We start from the raw sequence: 22,097 nt of genomic DNA, 5'->3' as shown, positions 1-22,097 counted from the left end.
CAGCCCCAAAATATAAAACGCAATTGGAAAACTCAACTTTGGACCTTTTCTAGCCACACATTTTCCCCCAGTCACGACACAAAGAGGGAAAGAAACCTGAAACGCACTGCTGTTAGAATTTGTCAAATAAACAGAACATTATATAATACACAATAAAATGCTTCATACCTGGAGTTGAAAAAACGAAAAGGGTTAACAGCTGACCTGGCACAGCCCCACATGCTCTCTCTGGAAATTGAACACAGACAATTAGGAATTTTAAGTTACCCTAAACAATCGAAGGGGACTTACACAAGCTTGAGCAGCACTTACTGCAAAGTAAGTAAGGCACACAGCCTCAGTGTGGAAGGCCCTCAAGGATTTTCCCATTCACTTAAAACTCTTCTTAAACTGAAATTGCTCTGTAGAGGTCTCAGATAATGATATATAAGTCATTAGGAGCTCTGTGATTAATTTGCATAGGAGCAGAGTCAAAGCTTAAGGATCCATGTATCACTCAGTCGTAATTCTGGATCATGATGGATCATATTTTCTTATTAAAAAATAATCACTGACCAAGAGATAAACATTAACAAGTATCTACAGCAGACAGACACTGCATGAAGAGTAAATAGAGGCTGTAGTGAATGTCTGCTCCCAGAATTCTGCTGTATAAGTAATATTATTCCCAACACATCACTGAAAAAACATAGGCTTTAATGCTTTTTACTTGAAACTGAAACTCCAGGGAAAATAGATAATCTTCTAGAATATTACACAAATATACAGTGTCATAGCTATATAAACTCCTATGCTGGTTGAGATTTGGACTAAATGGAATGTTCTTTTTCACTTACAAATTCTGATCTACTGCATGTGCTCAAAAAGGAAGCATCATACAGCTGGTTTTTGAAAAAAGTTCCACTACGTTAGGGGGGAAAAAAATCCAAACCTGTAGAAATCCAAGAACAGGAATAACCCCCTTAGTCCTCTCTGTGGTTGAGACCTCAAATGTACTATGAAATTAATCTGAGGCCAATGCCCAAGAAACTAGCAAAAATATTAGAGTAACAATATGAATCATAAAAAAAGATCTAGTACAGTAGCAGTTGAATGCATTTGCACTAAAAATGTTTCGGATCTTTCACAATACTCAAGTAAAATAGCCAGGTTGGCATAGTAATTGTCAAAAGTGAAAAGGAAATTTTCAGAGCAAGTTCTCTTGATTTATATAATTTTACTTTCTACTGGCTATTGGAAACCTACAAATAATCTATTTTCTCTCAAGATTTTGCACTGCATATTTTGAACTGGTCAGACTGCTTTGCTTCAAGTGTAAATATTTGCTTTCTTTACTGTTTTTGCCAGTTTTTAGATGTTAAATTGCTGACAACAGACATAGGCTATGTAGATGAAAAAATAATATAAAGACTTTTTGAAGTCTAAGTTATTACCTCTACCATTGCCTGATACAGTTTTTTTTTCCCAAACTCTTTTTCCAGGTACCTGTCCCACAGTATTACAGAATCACAGAATATGCTGGATTGGAAGGGACCCACAAGGATCATCGAGTCCAACTCTTAAACCCAGCACAGGAGGGTTAAGCCCTGCCCAAGAGTCCCACCATGTGCCTGGGAGCATTGTCTTAATGCTTCTTGAACTCTGTCAGGCTTGGTGCTGTGACCACTTCCCTGAGGAGCCTGTTCCAGTGCTCAACCACTCTCTGGGTTAAGAACCTTTTTCTAATATCCAACCTAAACCTTCCCTGACACAACTTCAGGCCATTCCCTCAGGTCCTGTCACTGGTCACCAAAGAGAAGTGATCAGTGTCTGTCCCTCCTCTTCCCCTCAAGAGGAAGTTTTACCTGCAGTGAGGTCTCCCCTCAGTCTCCTGTTCTCCAGGCTGAACAGACCAAGCAGCCTCAGGTACAGTTTTATTTCACATCTGTGTCAGTACCTAATCAAAGGGCACTGGGACAAAATCTCCCCTGCCCCATCAGCTCTCAACTGAAAGCAATATGAATTGGAAAAGTGGTAACTAGAAACCAAAACACTGACTGTTTTCTTCCATGTCAATTAATTTTTAATCACCTCTGTGTCTTACTGGAAAATTATTTATTCCTACAGTTGATATAAACAATAGATTACTCAGAAGTCATAATTCTAAATATTATACACTTTTCATAAAGTACCCTTTTTAACAACTAAGCAATAGGGTAGACAAAAATACACTTGTTGAGGTATTTTCATGCTGAATTTTTGTCAGTGGGAAATTTAACAGACAACTAAAACTCTGCTTAGAACTTACAGTATTCACACACTGAAGGAAAAGACACCCAGACATTATCCAATCAACCTCACAGACACCTAAAACTTATTATGTTTCTCTCTCTTTGGCATGAAAGCCAAAGGGCTGTGGACTCCCACCCACTCTCTGCACCGATTGAGAAATCACGGGGAGAAATAGCCAACCCTTGTCTCTGGGCCTTGAAGCTTATCCATGCTATGAATATGGCTAAAACACACCTAACAACAGGTAATCAGCATAAAAGGGATCTTCCCAATCAAAAATAAAAGTGTAAGAGGAAAAACAAGAGATAAAGGACCACTCCTGGATATCTCTTGCATACAAATGTAGGTATCTACCTTCCTGGGTTAGTGCTGTAACCACTAGTTTTTTATGCCATAGGTGGGTGGCTGCATCACTGCTGCTGCTGGCTGTCGCATTTTTAAACAGTGATGGCTATTAGGAAGAGGAGAGCATGCTCTGGGTTTTACAATGGGTAGAAATAGGTAAGCTCAGAACAAACTACTTGATCTCCTAATTTCCACAGTGGGAAAGTTGGGAATGTGAGCCATTATTTTTTTTCCAAACTGTATTTTAATGAGCAACTACAGGTCAGAAGCCCAAGCTCCAAAGAGAGCAGAGATGACTCAAAGCCAAGTACCTACCTAGGAGTCAGTGGAGACAGCTCTAGGAAGCTGGCTGCTCTGCAGCTGAACATCAAAGCCTTTAACTATGCTTTAAACATGTTGACTGTGTTGTGGGAGTGTTGAATGCCTTGTGCAGGTGCTCTGAAACATTGCTGGAGCCGATCGTGTATTTCATAACCTCACAACACCTCCACCAGACCTATCCCAAAGCAGGCAATCTGCATCTTTGTCTCAAGTGCCCGTGCTATTATGGCTCACCTTGGTCCTGGGTACCTGCAGTACTTCACATGTGTTGAAAGCATTTGGGGACAGTGGTACCTCTACACCATGCAGTACATGGACAAGGATGTACCAGTTACAGAACTGCATGTACTTGGCAGTTTCTTTCATGCAAAAGGAAGCCAACATATTCATTATTAGCTGTGGCTAAGAATTTCAGAAATGATGTGGTGATACAGACAGCAAGCAGTTCCGAAGTGGAAATACTGAGTGCAAAGGGAATCAACCTGTTCAGTGGGATAAATAATTCTCAGCAAATAATTCATTATACAACATTACCTTGCTACTGTGCTTTTGAAACTTTGATGATTGAGATTTCAGTCATTATTCCAGTTCCTCCTGTGAACTTTTTTATAAATTGTTTGACTCTTTGGCCCCGACAAGCAATAGATTACAGAAACAGCAGTGGTCATCAGTTCGTAAGATAAACACCATGGTGCCTTCTATGTCTATTTGACAGCATTGTGTGTCCCTGATTTATCATGCATTATCCCAGTCCTGTGCTAAATATTGTATTTTTCATGCAAATAATTGAGAGAGGTATTTTGACAAGACTGAGACTGCTGACTTCGAATGTGTAAATAAATCAAGTATTTTAGTGCCTGATGTCAGCTTCTGGTCATTCCCAGGTTAATTTATTTTTCAAGCTCTGTTTGCAGTGCTGGGTGATTCTGCCAGCATCAGATACTCTACATAGGCCTTAGGATGAGCCCTTTCTAGGGCAATCTCTGACCTCAGTACCTGCCAGCCTGCCCCACGACACCTGAGCGAGTGACACGGACTAGGCAAGAGAGGTTTGGCCTTTGCTGCCTCCTCTGACCCACCCTGGTCTCTTCCTTATTTTCTTTCTGTCTCAGCTTTCATATTTTCTTGCACCACTGTATCCCGTGGCAACTCATCTCAGAAGGACAAATAAAGAAAAACATGACCCAAAACTTCACCCTTGATGTATCTTTTGTCACAGCTCTAATGATGGAGGTGTACAGTTTGACTCTGAAATTTGTGAGCATCATTACTTCAGGATTAGATGCTAAAATATCAGCCACTGTGCTGCTTTAGTCCTTGTTTCAGCCTTCACTTCCTTTCATTTCTGCTAGAGTAACTGCATGTGTGTGGTGGCTTTAAGCTGCAAGTATCCTTTCCATGATGTATTCAAAATAGTAACACTCATGTTCTAAGTCACAAACACATGGACAATGACACCTCCTTGGCACTCAGGCTCAACACAAAAAACTCTTCTGTATCCATTATCCAGGAACTTCCTTTCATTTCTCTTTTACTTCCAGCCCCAAAAGAGCTTGCTGTGAGAAATAAGGTTGAGGTGCAGTCACTACTAGTCACCAAGAATTGAGCTAAAAGACAGGAAAACCTAGCACAATCTTTTCCCATTATGCAGGAAAAAGGAAAACGGCAGAAAAAATGTAGGTTGGTGTATTTTTTTTTTATCCCTGTATTTACATGTTCATTCAATAATGCCTTGCTGAACAGTGTTCCTCTCTTAATAGTTCCCTCCTTTGCATGCGGTTTACATACTCGTGACCTACACAACTTTTGTGGTTTGTGTGCACTGATCTAAATAGGACAATTTTTCCATAAATCAGTATAAGCACTGCTATTAAGATTTAATTGTGCTGCATATTTGTCTGTCACAAAATCACAGGAACTGCCTTATGCAAAAGGAAAGATAAAAATTTATCTGATCTAGATAATAAAAAAAAAAGAAGTAATTTTGGCTCGAGTGACAGCAGAGGACAATGCTCTTTCTTTTTCTTATCAGTAAGCCAAGGCAGCAGTTCACTGAGGTAGTTTTATTGTGGCTTTTTCTGGCAGTGTTCTGCTATCTAATCCACACCTCTAAGTATTTGCTACAGCTCTGAATTTCTAAAGGCACATAGCTCTGCCCCTGCTTTTTGCACTTATTTTGAAAGAAGAAACACAAAAATTTGAAAAATGAATCACTGAGGGAACAGGTACTAAATAGGTGTACAGACTGCTAACTGGGTAGCAGTAATTCATAAAGTTATTTATAATTCCTTCTTCAGTGTCATGCTCTTCAAGCAATTATAGAATGCCTACCTCCCTATCCATAAAATGCATTTCACATATCTAACAACTAATGACTCTGGAGCAACACATTGTAGTGGATTAAGCATGGGAGAGTAAGAGGCAGACGTTCCTGATCCCAGCTCATTCTCTGCTCTGCTGCATGGCCTTGAGCAAGTCGCTAACCTGTGGATAATTATAATATCTGAACACACAGGGGACCTGTACAATTTAATTAGTTAATGTTTGCAAAGCACTCCAAAGATAAAAAGCGCTATATGAATGATAATCATATGCTATTGTTTTGTGACAATTTATTCCAAAGTAAATTTGTGTAAACATGTTTAGAAATGTTAAATTCCAATAATGGCGAAGTTTGATAACTACCTTGAAATGATCAGCACTTCTTAGAGTAACATTTAAATTAATTAACAAATCTAATTTATTTCTGAGAAGATATTTATATGTGAGTTCAATATAGACACTAAACTGAACATGGGAAACACGATTTTAGAAAATTTTCTCATGATTTATAAAGGAAATGAAAGAGACATACAGAAGGTATCAATCAATACACATTGCAAATAACTCTCTTTTTGCATCGTACTGGTTCCCAAAATAGCCCAAGTGTTGAATTACTGTTTTTCTTTTACAGTTTCAGGACTAATCATTAGAACAAAAAAAGTTCGTGGTAATGCTCCTGTGGACTTTAAGAGAAACAGGATTCCTTAGTTCTTCCAGCTTATGCATGGAAGAATATTTTTAATTTAAATATTTTTCTCAAAAGGAAAATATTACTCCTAGCAATGGTGGGGTAAAATATGTATTCAAGAGCAATGGCCACGCCTTTGAAAGTGATTCAAGAGAAGAGACATCCTAATGGCAATATGTCCTTGCTCTACAATCATCTACTCAAGAGTCATGGAAACTTACTTTCACAGGGGAGACAGGAATACATGATTTTGTGTAGACCAAGCTAAAAGCACTTTTGTTTTCAAATTAGCTTTCTTCAGGGAACAATATCACAATACCCCATCTCCTGATACACTGTCACTTAAGCAATACAGTCCTTTCAAAGTAGGCAGTGATGTTAACTTCTTTGTGGAAGCTGCTTTTGATTTACAGATGTCATTCACCTAGCCCTTGTACCTGGTGGTCTCTGGCTGATGGGAAATCTGTTATCCTGGCAGAAGGTTCTGGAACGTGTATCAAAAAATGTTCACACCAAAAATATTAGTGTAGGCACAGAATGTCATCCTTTGATTTTACTGTCAAACAATAAACTTTTCTTTTGTCAAAATCACATATTCAAAAAAAAAAAAAAAAAAAGAACCTTTTTAGAATAATATAAGTTCAATGGATTACAGAAACCCAAGATTCATACTTAGTGCCTAAAGAGCAATTCCCAAAGGTATACAGGTCTTTCAAGGTCTTGGATAGAAGTCTTCAATACAGCTTTAGGCACATTCATTTTTATATACAAGCAGATGTTTCTGAGAATTCAGATTCTGTCAGGAAGAAGTTTGTAAAATGCCATATAAACACACTGTAGAAGAAGTCAGTACTGCTTCAGTGAGTTATCTGAACTGCATGTAGGTAGGAGAAACTTCCCCTGTAGTAGTTGCACCAGGCCAAAGCTTAGATGTACTAGCTGTTTCTTAAGTCACAGACTTACAGAATGGCCTTAGAAAATAACATAGAGGGGGTTTCCTCATATGGATCTTCAGCCATCTGAGGTTTTATCACTCTCCAAAACCACTTGCCCAGGTTTCTTTATAGCCACTGGGGAAGACAAGACTCCTCAAAAAGGTGATCACAACTGATGAGATGATCGGAGTATACATCTCTCTCCAGTGAAGAAATCCAAAATACTTGAGCCTAACTTTTAGATAGATTGCATAGTGAGAGATGAACTTTGCTACAAAGTTATGTCCAAATAAGACAGTCCAGCACTGCCCACAGGTTGCCTAAGCTAGCTGAGACACAGCACACCTCTGCCAGCTCAACAGTGCCCTTGAGTCATTAGCCAGCCTCCAACCCAGCAACACTTTTCACTGAAGAAACCTCTTCTTTTCTGCCACAGGATACTTATTTGAGACTTCTGACAAAAAATAAAACAGAACTAGAAGAGAAAACCCCTGAAATAATGGCACAGTGGGGGCATCAACCATAATACAGATGACTGCCTGCCTTGCAGGGCTCTACACCACCAGTGTCCTTCATTTGCACATCTGCATACATGACTCTCTCTCCATGTTTAAGTCAGTTCAGTTTGCAGAGTGACTCTGAAGGAGGCCAAGGAGAAGCTCCAAAGCACGTAACAGCCTGTGGGGAGGTGGGAGGCCCACAGACAGCTTTTTTTGAGTGTGTGGTCCAATTTTCTTCCAATAGGATTGCAGCAACTCTACAATCTTCTGCTCTAAAATCTCACTGCAATGGAAAAATGCATCCCAGACTTTGGAATTCTTTATGAGAAAAATAAAATTGAAAATTATATATTCCCACAATTTCACTTTAGACCAAGTAGCAGTGAAAAAATCCTTTACTGAGGTAATTCTGGACCACCACTAGTCAACTGTCCATCTGAAAAACCAGCATGCAACTGTGTGCCAGTTTTAAAATGAGTATTTGTTCACGGAGGGTGGATGTACCAGAGGAGAGGGAAGTGAAGTGAAGCACACATAAGTACTGCCAAAACAACCTTGCTTATGTTTCTTGGAGACCCAGGACAAAGTATTTTGTCAGCAAGTGGAAGAAAAAGCTGAGGTGGAAGTTCCTTATAATGAATAGCACAATAGCAGCAATGATTGCAGCTAAAGCAGGAAACAAGCTATATCAGTGCAGAAAACGAACAGCTGATGGAAACACAGATACAAACTTCAAAAGAGATAAAAATAAGCCACAAAAGTTGATTTACATTTAAGAAGAGGAGGGAGAGAAAAAGAGATCTAGGGCAAAAAATTAAGACTTGAAAAACCTCATCCTAATTTAAGAGAGTACATTGGTACCGTGTGTCTATGCTGTCTGTCTGCTGTGGATTTTCTTTTTCTCTAGGGCTGTACCCAAAACCAACTCCTACTGTACTGCAGTAATAGAAGCCAGTGAGTTTAAAAATAAAGTTAGATGATTACATTAGCATCCATGTATCAATCACATAAAGTAGCCAAAGAGAACAAGGGTGGGGTCAACGTCCCGAATTTCATTTTCATACAAGCACTCAGAGACACCCAGTTCAGTGCAAAGAAGAGTTCCCATTAAAGGTTACAGCAGTCACATACAAACGTCAAATTCCATTTCTCTGAATTAACTGCACCTATAAATAGAAGTAGTCAAGATTTCCTCTTTGAATTTTCTGTCTCTCCCCTACTCCAGAAAAGCAATACGCTCCCTGGCGCATCATCCGTTTATATGCACAGTTCCTCTTTTCCTTGACATTTGAAAGAAAAAACAGTATCAATAAAGATTTCCCTCCACCTACAACAGCTAGGGAGAAAAAAGTCTAGAGAGAAAAAGGACTTTCTGGATCTCTGGATTGTTACCAATACATTGATCAGAAGTTCATATAAAAATCACCCTCCGCCTCTCCCGCTTCTGCCCTCAGCCTCTGCACACAGGAGACCTGAAGTTGTGCATATTCACAGAGAGAAAGCTGCATGCTGTAAAATAATGTATTTTACCACACAAGTGTGCAGGGAAATAAGGAGATGCATGCCCTGTTCGGAGTTTGCATTACTATGTACCATGGAGATGGCTCCTGAGCCTCAGTGCATCAGAGCAGCCTAGGGACGGAAGGGCTGCCAGGCTGACGGAACAGCTTGTTGCCTCTGTGAGGGATCCTTAAAAAGTTTTATTGGTCTTCTAGGGATTGACTAATGCCTTCTCCTCCCTTGGCTTCATAAAGATTTCTAGAGCATATCTGAGATTTGACCCTGAATATAATGATGCTACTCTTGCTGTGCAATTAGCATCAGTGGTGTCAGGCGCATAGCGGCAAATCTGCTCTTTGTTAGAGAGCTACATGTCAAAGTGAGTTTGTAAAACACGCTACAAAAAGGATGAAATGCTGCTTACAATGCAAAGCCCACTGAAATCTCCATAATGCTGCAATATTTATTATCAGTCAGAGCATATGATCCGAGATTAATAAATTCTTCTTAGTCCATATTTCGCAAGGCATAGCAACTGCCATAAAGCAGCACTGTCACATGAAGAAATTTCACTTAAGTACTCTGCCTGAAATAATGACTTTGTTTATCTATAACTTTACATTATTGATTGGGTTTGTTGAACTGAAGGAGGACTATGAAGTCATTCCAAAAGAACTACTGAGAGAGAAGTCTGGAAGCTCAGCCAATATAAAGCTAGCAGCAAGAATGCAATTTCCCTGAGAAAAAATAGTCATACTTGGTTATTTTACAAATATGCAAACAAATTACATTCTGTTTGTGTAAATAAGAACTAATGCCAAACATGTGGCTCTCAGTGTTTCACTGTCATAATTTTTACTAAGAGTTTTGTTCTTGCAACACTACAGTGGACCTGAAACAATGCAGCAACACAGGTGGATGCCTTCCAGGTTTAGAGACATGGAAAGAAAAGCTTTCATGTAGGCATTCCAAACTGTCCTGCGACCCAGCCACATAAGCATAATTTCCAAGACAAAGGGCTTAAAAGTGGTTGTATTAAAACAGCAGTTTCTCCCCAAAAACTGACTAGCTGATTTCCCTCAGCTCGTGGTTACAACCCTGGCATCGCTAACTCCACCTAGCAGACTGAGATTCAAGACAAAAAGCTGGAGCATTCAGTACGATCTTATCACTCCCAGCTTCTGGCACGCTGATTCTTCAGTCAGGCGCTGTGGACTGCTGTACCCTCACCTCACACCAGAGATCTGCAGTGCTGACGTGTGTCCCAGGCAGCTGTCTGCACCGCCTGCAGTCAGTGGAGAGGAACGGGCACTCACAGGGTGGACTCTCTCTCTCTCTTTCTCTCTCTCCCTAAATTAGACAGCTAGAATAGGTCAAAAGAATTACCGTCTGAACACACCAACTGCTCTCCATCGCATATGCAGGGAGGTGAGATAACCAGCTCGGATGCAGATACCTATGTAGGCAAGATGAATCCTGGACGCGCAAGGAAAGCCAGGAGGCAAGGAAAGGCAAGTCACCAAGGCAATCCCCACAGCCCCACAAATGGCATGAGGGGCTGCACAGGATCAATGCAAAGCAAATGCCCACCACAGGTTAGTGAAATCCCCACACAGTTTGAAATCCCTTACTTCTCTTGGAGAATAGGTGGCAATAGGCAAATATATATACATACTTATATATATTTATAATCTTTATGCAGAATAATTTAAAATATGTCTGAAAACCAACCAGGAGAAGGGTAACTGTTGTCTTGCACCTGCTACTAGCATCTACAAACTAGGCTTGGTATTGTGTTTAACAAAGCCAAGCTTGCACAACAGCAACTGGTACTGAAGGAAAGGATGCTGCCATTCCTTTGGAAGCGCCATGCTGTACTTCCCAGCCAGCATATGCAAGAAAGTATTTTTTGTTTTTCACTGTGTAACTATTCCCAATAGTTTACAAGCTCACTTAGAGCTCCCACTCTGAGGGACAGTCGTCTAGACTCAAGGGCCAGTCTGCCTCACTTAGGCACTTGGCTTGGACCTACGTTTTAGTGACTACTGAAGCAGTCTTTCTATGCACGTCCCCATGCTGCCTGGTTATTCAGCAGAACAGTAGGTGCCTTTCCACGTCCTCAGAGGAAATTCCTGTCTGCTAAGTTTAGATACTGAAATTGAGTACACAGGATCTCCCTTCGGAAGGCTTCAAAGGCACTTTCCTCTCTGAAACAAAGGTATGTAGAATGGGGGCTTCTTTTTCAGTGGACTCTTTTGCTAAACATCTAATATTAAGGTACGTATAAGATGCCTAAAATCAGAATAGAGACTGCCTGTAGGGCACGATATTGCAAACCAAGAAAGAAATGGATTGAGTGAAGTTGACGTAATGTGCCAACATTCCTTTTCAGCTCAGCAGCTGTATGTGTGGTGTCTGTGACTGAGAATGAAGTAAAGACGACAAATTGCAGATCATAGTCAAATTAGATTTTCCTAATGGGGCTTTTGAAATAAACTAACAGATTACTGTTTAAATAAAACCTATAACAAGGATGAGTTGATGTTATATTATTAAATTTCTTAATTTAATTCTTAAGCTCCAGAGCCAGCCAAGTAATATTCAACGCATTTACCTTCACAGACTGTGGAATGTAGAAAGGCTAAAAGAGCTTTTCATGGTTTGACCAATTCTTTAAGTGTTCAAGCAACATCCATCAGAGAGAACAGTATCTGCCTGCCAGTAATATATCATAATTATTTGCTAGTGCTCCATGCTTCCTTTTCTCATTAATTAGGAAGAACCACTTAGTGCAAAATCATGTTGGGTTGTTTTATTTTTCTGGCTTATTATGCGTGCTGTAATCTGAGAACAAAATACCCAGCACTTCAGGGCCTAGTGCTGCAACTAGCAAATTCAAAGTACGTAAGGGACCCGTCTCTCAAGCAATAGTGTTACTGGCAAAGAAACCTTCCCTTCTTTTATCACAATCAGAACGGGAGCCTGCTAATCGCAACGGGAACCAACACCTTGCCTTTCCTTGCCCATAAAAACATCTCTCCCTGCTTAAGGATAATATAGGTTTGAGGTTCACAGTTATGGTGCCTGGTTGGAAGATCAATTAGTACATGTCTGGTGAAAATGCAAACAAAAAAAAAGGTAGTCCCTCCTCAAACATGGCTTAGGAAGATCAGCGTTTTTGGCTGCTGGATGTCCAGGAAAACAAAGAAAAAAGTTTTTAGATACCATGTTAAGACAATTAAAATGTGTCCATAATAATTTATAAAATAACAATGTCTAATGGCCTTTGTTATATACATTATTATTTAAGAATATCCAAAATACCCATATTTTGAACCTCTCAGATAAAGTAATGCCTAGCACAGGCTTCAGTGCCTGGAGGCTCTAGTTCTATTTCCAGCTCTGCTTCAGGCCTACAGGGTGACCTTTACGCATAACCTCATTTTCCTCACCTATAAAATGGGGATATTAATACTTATTTACCTCACAGTTGGTTCCCTTCCAGCTGCTACAGTGACTGAACAAGCTCATATATCTACAGAATTGCTAATATTCATGATAAACTGTTTCTTCTTTTTTCAAACAAGCAATACAGACACTAAATTGAGAACTTATTTGTTCGTCCAGTTAGTAAAGTACACAGAAAAATAATGGCAATGGAAAAACCGTTCAAAACTACTCACTAATTTCCTTCCAATGACACTGTCCTTCGGGAGAAATGTAGCCAGTTCCTGCCTGATAGCAACAGAATCAACTTCTCGATGCTGCTTTTAGTCAAGAAAAAACGGGTTTTGAGTGGAAATCTAACCTGATCTCCCTCTGGAGAGGATATAAAACCACCGTAAGCTATGCAAGTAAATAAAGAGGAAGAAACAATTTCAATTTTAAAACTCAACCTATTAACGAGGGCAGAGAGAAAGAAAGGAAAAGAGAATGAGAGATGAGAGATACAGTCATCTCTTCCTAAAAGGAACAAAGCTAGACAGAAGAGTTGCTGACAGGTATGCAGCCCGCAGCCAAGAGGACAGCCCTGTGGCACCGGTGCCTCCATCAGCCTGGGAACACCTCAGCAACACTCATCTTGCTCTGGGAATGTGATACTTACTCTTGTACTGCTCTGGCTATGGAGAGCGCTGTAGATCCAGTTTCATTAACGCTATCTAAGGTCACATTTGGCAGGTCGTCATCATCACTGTCACTTTTAATTTGTCTGGGAGATAGGCCTCGGGGGTCCATTTGTGCTGGAAAGAGACATATAATGGATTATTATGAGCGTGCTGAAATTAATCTTGTCCCAGAACAACATCAGGGCGCACAACACATCCGCCTGCTCTGGCCAGGTAGTATTGCTTGTGCTGAGCTTCCCAAATCAGGTGACAGGTGGGCAAAGTCATCTAGCGGTGCCACAGCTGGGTGCAAGCACTTGCAGCGCATACAGGTGTGTGAATTCACAGAGGCTATGCCAGTGTACTTGGCAGTACCGAAATACAAGTGCACATGCAACATCCAACAAAAACTCAAGTTACTTACTCTGCCTGTCTTCAGAAAGTGAAGGGAAAGGGATACATCATCTTTGTGCAACACAGAAGACTCAACAACACATTTTACACCAAAATTTCAGGAGCAATCTCTGATTTCGGGTGTTCATCATGAGATAGAATTGGTTCCAGAATGGAACACACGTCACTCCATTCACCTAAAATTTAGGTATCTAAAACTCCAGCTGTTCTGATTTCTCATACAATTCAACACTGATGTCAGCCTTTGAAGGATGCTTCACTTTACATTACATACGTAACTTCACACAGGCAACCAACGTTCAGGTAACTAGTGTCAGGGGGCCTAGTCAAATTTTTTTGAGAAGTGCCATAGTCTCAGATCTTACAAATATCCGAATATCAGGAATTGAAAGATTTTTTTTTTTTTAATACATCCTTAACTTACAGTATCCATACTGTATGGCAATGGAGTAAGTGCCCAAGTGCTGGCAATGGCAGCTGCAGGGGCCTCTGTGCAGAGTGGCTGGGGCTGCCTTGTGCTGGACACAGCCAGCTTGAGCCACTCCAACAACCCAATGAAGGACATGGCTTAGCCCTGTAGCCATGGTAAGGGTGTCTCAGGGAAAACAGGATTAAGGAAAGGCAAAAAAACTGGACAAGAGAGGAGAGAGGAGAAAAAAGTGTGAGGAATACTTTAGGCTGAGCATGGCAGAGCACAGGAACAGGTTGCCCAGGGAAGTTGTAGAGTCTCCTTCTCTGGAGACATTCAAAACCCACCTGGAAATGTTCCTGTGCAACCTGCCCTGTCAAGGGGGTTGGACTAGATGATCTCCAGAGGTCCCTTCAAACACTAACAATTCTGTGGTTCTGGGAAACAGCTCTGCAGACACCAACATGAAAAGAGATTGAGAGGAGGAGGTTCTTCATAGTGGGGCAGAGGTTCCCCTGCAGCCCCTAGAAAAGACCACTGTGGACCAAGCTGTCCTGATAGGAACCGCTATTTATAGGGAACCCACGCTGGAGTAAGGGAACAGTGTGAGGAGGAAGAGCAGCAGAGAGGTACCATTAAGGACTAGCCACAGTTCCCAGTCCCCGTTCCCTGTCCCCCTGGAACAGGGGAGAGAGAAGAGCTGGGAATCAAGAAGTAAAGTTGAGTCCTGGAAAAGGGGGTTGGGGGTGATGGTTTCCACCAATCTGATCTACTCTTAATTAGCAATAATTTTTTTTTCCTCATTGAGTACTCTTTGCCTGTAATGGTAACTGGTAAGTGATCTCCCTGTCTTTATCTTGACCTTTGAACTCTTCCCCATTATCTTCCCCACTGTTATGATGAGGGGGAGTTTGAGAGCAACTGGGTGTGTGCCTGGCAGAAGGCCAAAATCAACCCACCAGAATCAGGTTTTCTGCCAAAGACACAGGAAACAGGAGGAGAGCAGAAAGGCATGGGAGGGAAAATACAGGGCACAAGTGTGACTTGGGATAGTGCTGAGAGGAACTGGGGCTGTTGCTTGTGCCAGGGGACAAACCCAGAGACAAACTTCAGAGGGGATGTAGAGAAAGAGACATTCCTTCTTACTCATGAAATACCACACAGGATTAGTAAGTGCTGAGAGACACTGAAGGCAGCTGGAGTACAGAGCAAAACTGGAGAGATGCCTGACCCTGCAAGGGAGGCGTAGGAAGGGGAAAGACAGGCGGAGATTTGTGTAAAAATGTGTTTATTTTGTTTGGTCAGATGAAATAAAAGAATTCACAGTTATTTATTTAAAGAGCTAACTGCTGCTTGTGCTCTCTTGTACTGCAGTGCCAGAGACATGACACTTTCTGGGTCCTGCAACATGGTTTTTGGGAAAGATATTAATTCCTACTCAATTTTGGCTAGCCACAGACCTGGACAACAGGTACCACAGGCTTCCTTTAGAGATCATGAACAGTTCAGTGGGTCCAGTTCATGTAGGGAGCAGCCCCAAAAGTCACAGTTAAATTTCCCATTTTTGCCACCTTTCTTATGTTACAGTGTTCCCTGACTCTAGAAAAGGGACTGAGTTACAATGAAAAACGGGAGGGCTGTAGATACTTCAGGAGCTGTGCAGCCATAGAGTAGCACTGATGGATAGCTGGGCTCTTGGAAAGAAAGTGCCCTACAAATAAGAGATGAATTAAGGGAAAGTTTGTCTTAAATTTTAACTCATGTTTTAACTGTGAACCACCTCTGAGTAAAAGAATAATGAGTGATTACAAACTACCCTTCAGCTGTTTGTCTGTTTGGTTGGGTTTTTTTATGTTAAAGAACTTCACAAAGAAAATACAACGAAACTACGTTCAGTAAGCTGATGAACAACCCCTTCTAGAATCACAGTGCATTTACAGTTGCACAGTACTACTTCTATTGCCTTTCTCCTAGCACAGTTTAGGTGTTTCAATAATGCTGGTTACATTTGGACTGCTTATTATTTCTTTCATGTATGGTAAACATCTTTTGCTTATCAAAGCAAAGACTACTGACAATGAATAGTGACCTACGAGACAAACACACAGCAACTTAGAAATTGCTCAAAACATTTACTTGTGTTAGACAGAAAAGGCCCCATTCTGACTGCACTTTTTAAAATCATGACTTACACATGATGATATTCAATGTGTACCTGAGCACTAAAGATAATCTAGCATTTGATTTAAGAGCAACTCAACCATCTAGTCAGCTGATTTAGTCTCAGAAAACTGGAAAGAAGTGTTACTACTGCCTTGTTCCCTAATGTTCCTTCTTAAAAGCATGAGGTTATTATTATGTGTTTCATTAATTCTTCAATTTTTTCACAGAATCGTAAGAGGAGTTGAAGGGACCTTGGGTTTGAAGGGACCTTCAAGATCATCTAATTCCAACTCCATTGTTGTAGGAGACACCTTCCATTAGGCCAAGTTGCTCAGGGCTCCCCCCCAACCTGGCCATGAACACTTCCAGAGATGGGGCATCCACAACTTCTCCAGGCAACCTGTTCCAGTGCCTCACTACCCTCTGAGTAAAGCTTTTTTTCCTTAAAGTGACCGTCATTACAATAAGTTATGTTTGTATCTGCCCAATATTTAAATGTGCTACAGGTGACACATTTGTGAAAGCTAATTGTTTGTCAACAAAACTAAAAATTTTAACAAAAAACTAAGTATGTTAACTGTGGTTTAATTTGACTTGCACTACAGTGGAAGTTTTAAGTAGCTAGTTCAGAAACTAAATTTAGTCTGTAATACAGTTATTATACACCAATTTTGATCACATAACCATGAATACATCTACATAAAAACAGATGGCACAAATGCATATAAAAAATCCTACATACTTTTGTTCCTTATAAGACATGTTTCATTATTATTGCAGCTCTTAAAATATTATTGAGACTTCTGTGACATTGGTATTGGTTTTAGATTACCAGAGAAAAGTGCTAGCATGAAAACTCTCAATTACCGTCTTTTTGTTTCTGCTCATTAAGTCCTACTCTGCATACTCCTAACACGGCCACAAAGTTGCCAGTGGGGGTGTACTTTTGCACCTAGGGATAATATGGCACAATGGGCACAGTTTGCCCAAGCAAACCCCAATGTTTGAACACACCAAAAGGTGCTGCAACACGTGAGCGTGGTGAGGACAAAAGGTGAGGACTGGAAACGTACTAGTGGCCAAATTCAAAGGCAGGCAGCTCAAGGACATTTTCTATTATATTTTTGCAGTGAACCTAACTAAAGCTTATAATTAAGTAAGATAATGATCTAGGGATTATTCTCTTTTTTTTTTTTTTTTATGTCAGCCCACATATACATCCTTTTTAGTCTCCCTCCCCATTTGTCACTTCTTTTCAGCTTTCAGACTTGGGTGGCTGAGGCACTGAGGAGCTTAGGTGACTAACCGGGAAGCCGAACTTCGCCGCTGCCAGCTGGTGTACACTGCCCTGTTTTCTCATCAGCACGGCTGCAGCTGCCAGGGGGGAAACAGCCTTTAAAGCTATTCTCCTACCCAAAATGAGACATGAGAATAACCAACTGGCCAAAAGCCCAACAGATATCTCCTCCTCACCACTCTATGCAGCATGCAAACTGCAGCACAGGATTTTTATACATTAAGAGTTCATGACTCCTACTTATGTCGACAGCTTTGACTTTCTCTTGGACATCCAAGAACAACTGTTGAACTGCTGGCACCAAGGTTTATAAATACCAGCCTCAGTTCATAAACACTGAATTAAAAGTAATTACCGGCCTAATGAACATCAAACAGGAAAGAATGAAGAGATGTAGGCAAGAGATAATTCAGCACATGAGATAAAAAAGGTGCAGGACAGGTGAGTGATGGAATGCAATTGGCAAGCAAGGTGGAGGAAAGCCCACAAAACATGCCAGTGCATTTTAACCTCCCTTTGTGCTGTACCTTGCCCTAACAAACAAGCTTTTCCTTGAACTTAGGGCCATGTGTCCAGAAGGAACTCATCTGGATCACCGAATCGAGTTCTCCCTAACACAGGCAGACACATTTAATTAATAAAGCCTAAGCCCTATACCAGAACTGTTTTTCTTGCCCTTGCTACTCCTCTTGAAAGGCAAGATTTGTCCAACAGAGCTATCTGGTGATTTTGTGAAGTGTGAATGAAGTTAAGGTGAGGCAAGCAAAAGGAAACGAGTCAGAGACTGCTGCTTTCATAGGACAAAGGTGCCATTGAATGAGTGCACAGGAGCTACAGAAGCAAGCTGTTAGCTCTCCACGCTGAACAGACTGGTGAGCCAGGGGAGTTATTTAAGAAAGTCTGCAAGTGCTGAAGGCTGCAAGTACCACATTGCTGTAAGCCTCAAGAAACAGTGGTCCTTTTTTGCTACAGAAAGTACAGAGAATTGCTCATGATGCAATCACTTCCCAATAACCCCTTTGCCAAACTGTAACAAACAGGAGATTCCATTTGGGCAATGCAGGCAAATTCACTTTCTGCACCTGTTTTTAAGTAAGATGTGCAAATGGATCTCACGCAAGCCACACATCAGTCTGTAAATACTACAAAACTTGGTCTACCATCATTAATACTGTATCTGCCAGCTCTCAGCTGCCAGTAGGGAAACGTCTGATACAGATCAGGTATAAGCTTGCTTTTATTTCTATCGAACTAAATAGTTTTAGGTTTTAATTCTTTTTATGGCTGTAGGGGCCAGACAATACCTGATCCTGATACTGAGGGCAAAACTGCCTGTTCTACAGTGCTGGAAGAGATTTAAACTTGCACAGCAGCTTTCTAATGAGCACTGAACGAATCTGAGCTTTCTGGCACACGGCTGCATTGGTTTTGACATGGTACAGGATTAGCCATGTCATGGAAGCAAAATCTCTGGGAACGATCCACACTGTTCATCGCTAAGGGTAGATGAATCCCTTGGAACAGGATGCAGCCTCCACCTTCCCAGGGGAGTAACCCAAGCACAAGGCCACACCATCATGGTATTTTTTTAACTTTTTCACTCTCTAGTGCTCCTGCCCACATTCTGGAAACTCTTGGGAAGGAGGGGACTGTGGATTTAAATCACTCCAGGCTGACCAGAGCCCAGCATGTCTCCTCCCACTTCTCACATGTGTGCTGCTTGTACTAAGCTGTTAGGTAAATGTTGTCCCCCTGTCTGTCATATCTGCGCTTCACTCAAGTATGTCCTAACCTCTCTGCTTCTTTCCAGTGATTAATTTGGGATACACACCCTTGTCTGATTGGATGAGACAAAGCCCAGTGCTGTTAGAAATCCTGCAGTTGGATGCCTGCAGGTGTCACGAAAAGGACCATACACCATCACACTGTTGTCACCACTGACAGTTTTCAGTTACTGCAACCTGATTTACCTTAGTTAAATTTCCTGCGAGTGAAAGGGATGAAAACTCAACCCATCAGTATGCTTATGAAGACCCCCTAGAAGTAACTTCATGTTTACATACTGTCTTTAAATTAAGAGGCAAATATGAGCCACTTGGGCTAAAGATAAATGAAATATTTAAGAGCCAGGAGAAAACGAAGTAACCATTAGGAGTTTTGTCTCTCTCTATAGCTAAGCCACACAGTAATTAATTGATGTTGAAATGACTCAATATGAGATGATACTTGCTGCTGTAAAAGAAGATTTCAGCATACTGAAATACTGAAGCCTCTGTCTCACTCTAGCTTAAAACTTCAGTTTTCTGCATTGAATTAACTTCTCCACTAATAACTTTTTAAACATACATACACATAGGTCTGCTGATATACCACATCACAGTAAAAACTGAATCATGCTTCGCTGCTCTCTTAATTAAGAATATATTTCTGCTTTTTGAAAGGATTTACAAATTCAGAGTTCACTTGCTTTTGTTTCACACATAAGCTCCCCATTCTGCTTTCTCTGAAGGATGCCTTTCAACTTGCTGATCAAAATGATTCTTCATGATGGGATTTCTGTGTGGTCCTGGCATCCACCCACTAAGACTTGCCAGTCAGAAGCAGGGTTACATGGCTCTGCAGTGGGCAGACTAACCCCCAAAACCTTTGTTAGGTGAGGGGTCAGCCTGGATGGTCTTGCCAGTTCTGATCCAAGCCTGGGTGATGTGTTTGTTCTCAGAAACACAGCCTCAGGTTTTAATTGTGATGCAAGTTTAAATGAAGCAGAAATATGAGGTGCCTCAAATAAGTCAGAAATGGACATGATTCCTGCTGCTTAGAAACTCCTCTCCAGTAGCTACCAGTGCATGCTGGCATACAACAGGTTAAAGATTATCTGTAAGCAATGCTGCTTTGTACTTACTTCCTTTAGGAATGGAAAATCAGTTTTACCCTACAAGCCAAAATTAACATTTACAAGAATTTCATTAGTACTGCTGTTACACCTGTGTGTCCCTGTGTCTGCAGAGCAAGAGGGATTGAAGTAGCAAACTAATATTTGCTGCCAAACTCCTAGAAAGATTGGTAGTGGAAAATATGGCTAAGAAAACTGTAGGACACTCATGTTGTAGCACAATATGTTATTAATCTGCAAAAGAAGAAAGCATCTTAGTTTGAAAGTAATAATAATCATCATCATCATCATCTGCCACTCACAAAACTCCATGACCCAACAACACCTAACAGTATGTTTTCATCGGCCCCCATCTCCTCTCAGAGCCCCAGACCTCAGGACCTAGGAGACACTAGGAGGGGAGGGAAGTGCCACTGGCTTCGGGTACCTGAACTGCACATAGAACCATCCCAACCCTCCCATACAGTCGATCAGAGGCAGATGGGTGCCTTCAGGGTGCTGAGCCTACTCGTCTCCATGGACTGCATGGGAAATTCAGCAGTGTGAACCCCCCTTCACTCCTCTTGCCGGGTGCTGGACCACCAGTCCTGGCAAACGAAAGAGGCTCCGTGGCCCTTTGAGCCATTGCGGACCTGCTCCTTGGTGGGAAGAAGATGAGAGCAGCCTTTGCCATGCGATTCTGCAATGCCTTGGTTTCCTGGGAAAGGAGCAAAAGTGTCTGGGAGGATATCAGTAGGTGTCTGAGATCAGACAGCTGCATAGTGCTGCCAACAGCACTGTGCAGGCTTGCTTGCTCCCACTTTCTTCCCACTTGCCACTGTTCACTTAATGTCAAAGAGGTGTCTTAGTCCCCAACACTGAAGCAAAAGAAAATGATCTTTGGCCTCAGGGCCCTAGGAGGCAAATGTGGAGAAGTCTTTCACTAGGGGTCAAAGTAATCACATTAAAAATAATCATCTGCCAACAATTATGAATACTGCTGTGTCCAAACCACAACTCTGGAATCTAAGTTTGGCACACAGCATAGCTCGGTACCTGAAATACTGAAAGAAGGAAAGTGCTGCCCAACAGTGACTTCTTTCGCTTTCCTAAACTGAAACTGTCTCAAATGCCTCTGATAAAAAAATGCACCTGGGTGGATCAAAGACCAAACAGAGGGACCAACTCATCTCTATCCTTCTTGTAAAATAGGTTTTACAAGTGTGTTTTAGAAAACAGAATCCTGTCTTTGTGGACCTAACAAATACATGTGAATGACAGCATTGATGACTTCCTCCTTTTAAGCTGGTCCATACTACATGATGTACATATACAGCATTTTTATTCCTATTTAAAGTTCATTATAAATGATTTATGCGTTGCAAGAACTCTCTGAGCGCACCTAGCAGATTTTCAATCAAAACAGCTTAGTGCCTAGTAGGGGCAGTAGAATTGGTCGATTTATTTCATAAAACTTTATGTACAAAGCAGCAGTATCCATGAACGTAATGGTCAGAATATAGAGTCTACAGGGGTAATTTTTATTACAATTTATAGCAAGATTACCCATACTCCACAGCTTTCAGATTTTATTGAGATTTTATGGGACTATATGGCTAGAGCAGTTAACTGCACCTACCATAGCTATGGTTCACAGAGAATGGAAATTGGCACTGAATGCAAAGTGTAACTAATCTACCAGGGAATATTAATTGCTATGATCCAATCAAAGGCAATATTTAAAATCATTTCAACAGTCAAATAATTTTTCATAAACTTGTAAAAGAATAGCTGTATGGAGAAATACAGAGGTGAGAGTGCTTTCGTGGATGCAAAATATGCACATATTTAAGCATCTCTGTCATTGGGTTGTATATATAAACACACAAACCCATTTTTTAAACAAAGGACTTTTTTCTTTCTAAGCTATTTCAATGCCACAAAACCTCATCTA

General features: G+C 41.0%; 1 protein-coding gene across 4 annotated transcripts in view; it reads right to left on the bottom strand.

The window, feature by feature from the left end:
• Nucleotides 1-22,097, bottom strand: part of KLF12 (Kruppel like factor 12) — a 183,740-nt gene that overhangs the window by 53,670 nt on the left and 107,973 nt on the right. For 3 of the 4 annotated variants that reach the window (XM_027882954.1, XM_027882956.1, XM_027882957.1), the window contains exons 5-6: nucleotides 12,988-13,123; nucleotides 169-228 (exon numbers count right to left, since the gene is read on the bottom strand). In XM_027882954.1, the coding sequence (XP_027738755.1) occupies nucleotides 169-228; nucleotides 12,988-13,123 (196 nt within the window). The remainder of the gene's footprint in view (nucleotides 1-168; nucleotides 229-12,987; nucleotides 13,124-22,097) is intronic. The other variant, XM_027882955.1, reaches the window with a different exon arrangement.

Source organism: Empidonax traillii, unplaced genomic scaffold (assembly GCF_003031625.1).
Source record: "Empidonax traillii isolate 1590-97213 ecotype Southwest subspecies unplaced genomic scaffold, ASM303162v1 scaffold115:size2055165, whole genome shotgun sequence".
NCBI classification, from domain to species: Eukaryota; Metazoa; Chordata; class Aves; order Passeriformes; family Tyrannidae; genus Empidonax; species Empidonax traillii.
Note: the sequence above shows the minus strand (reverse complement) of the source record. Positions and strands in the feature narration are given on the sequence as shown.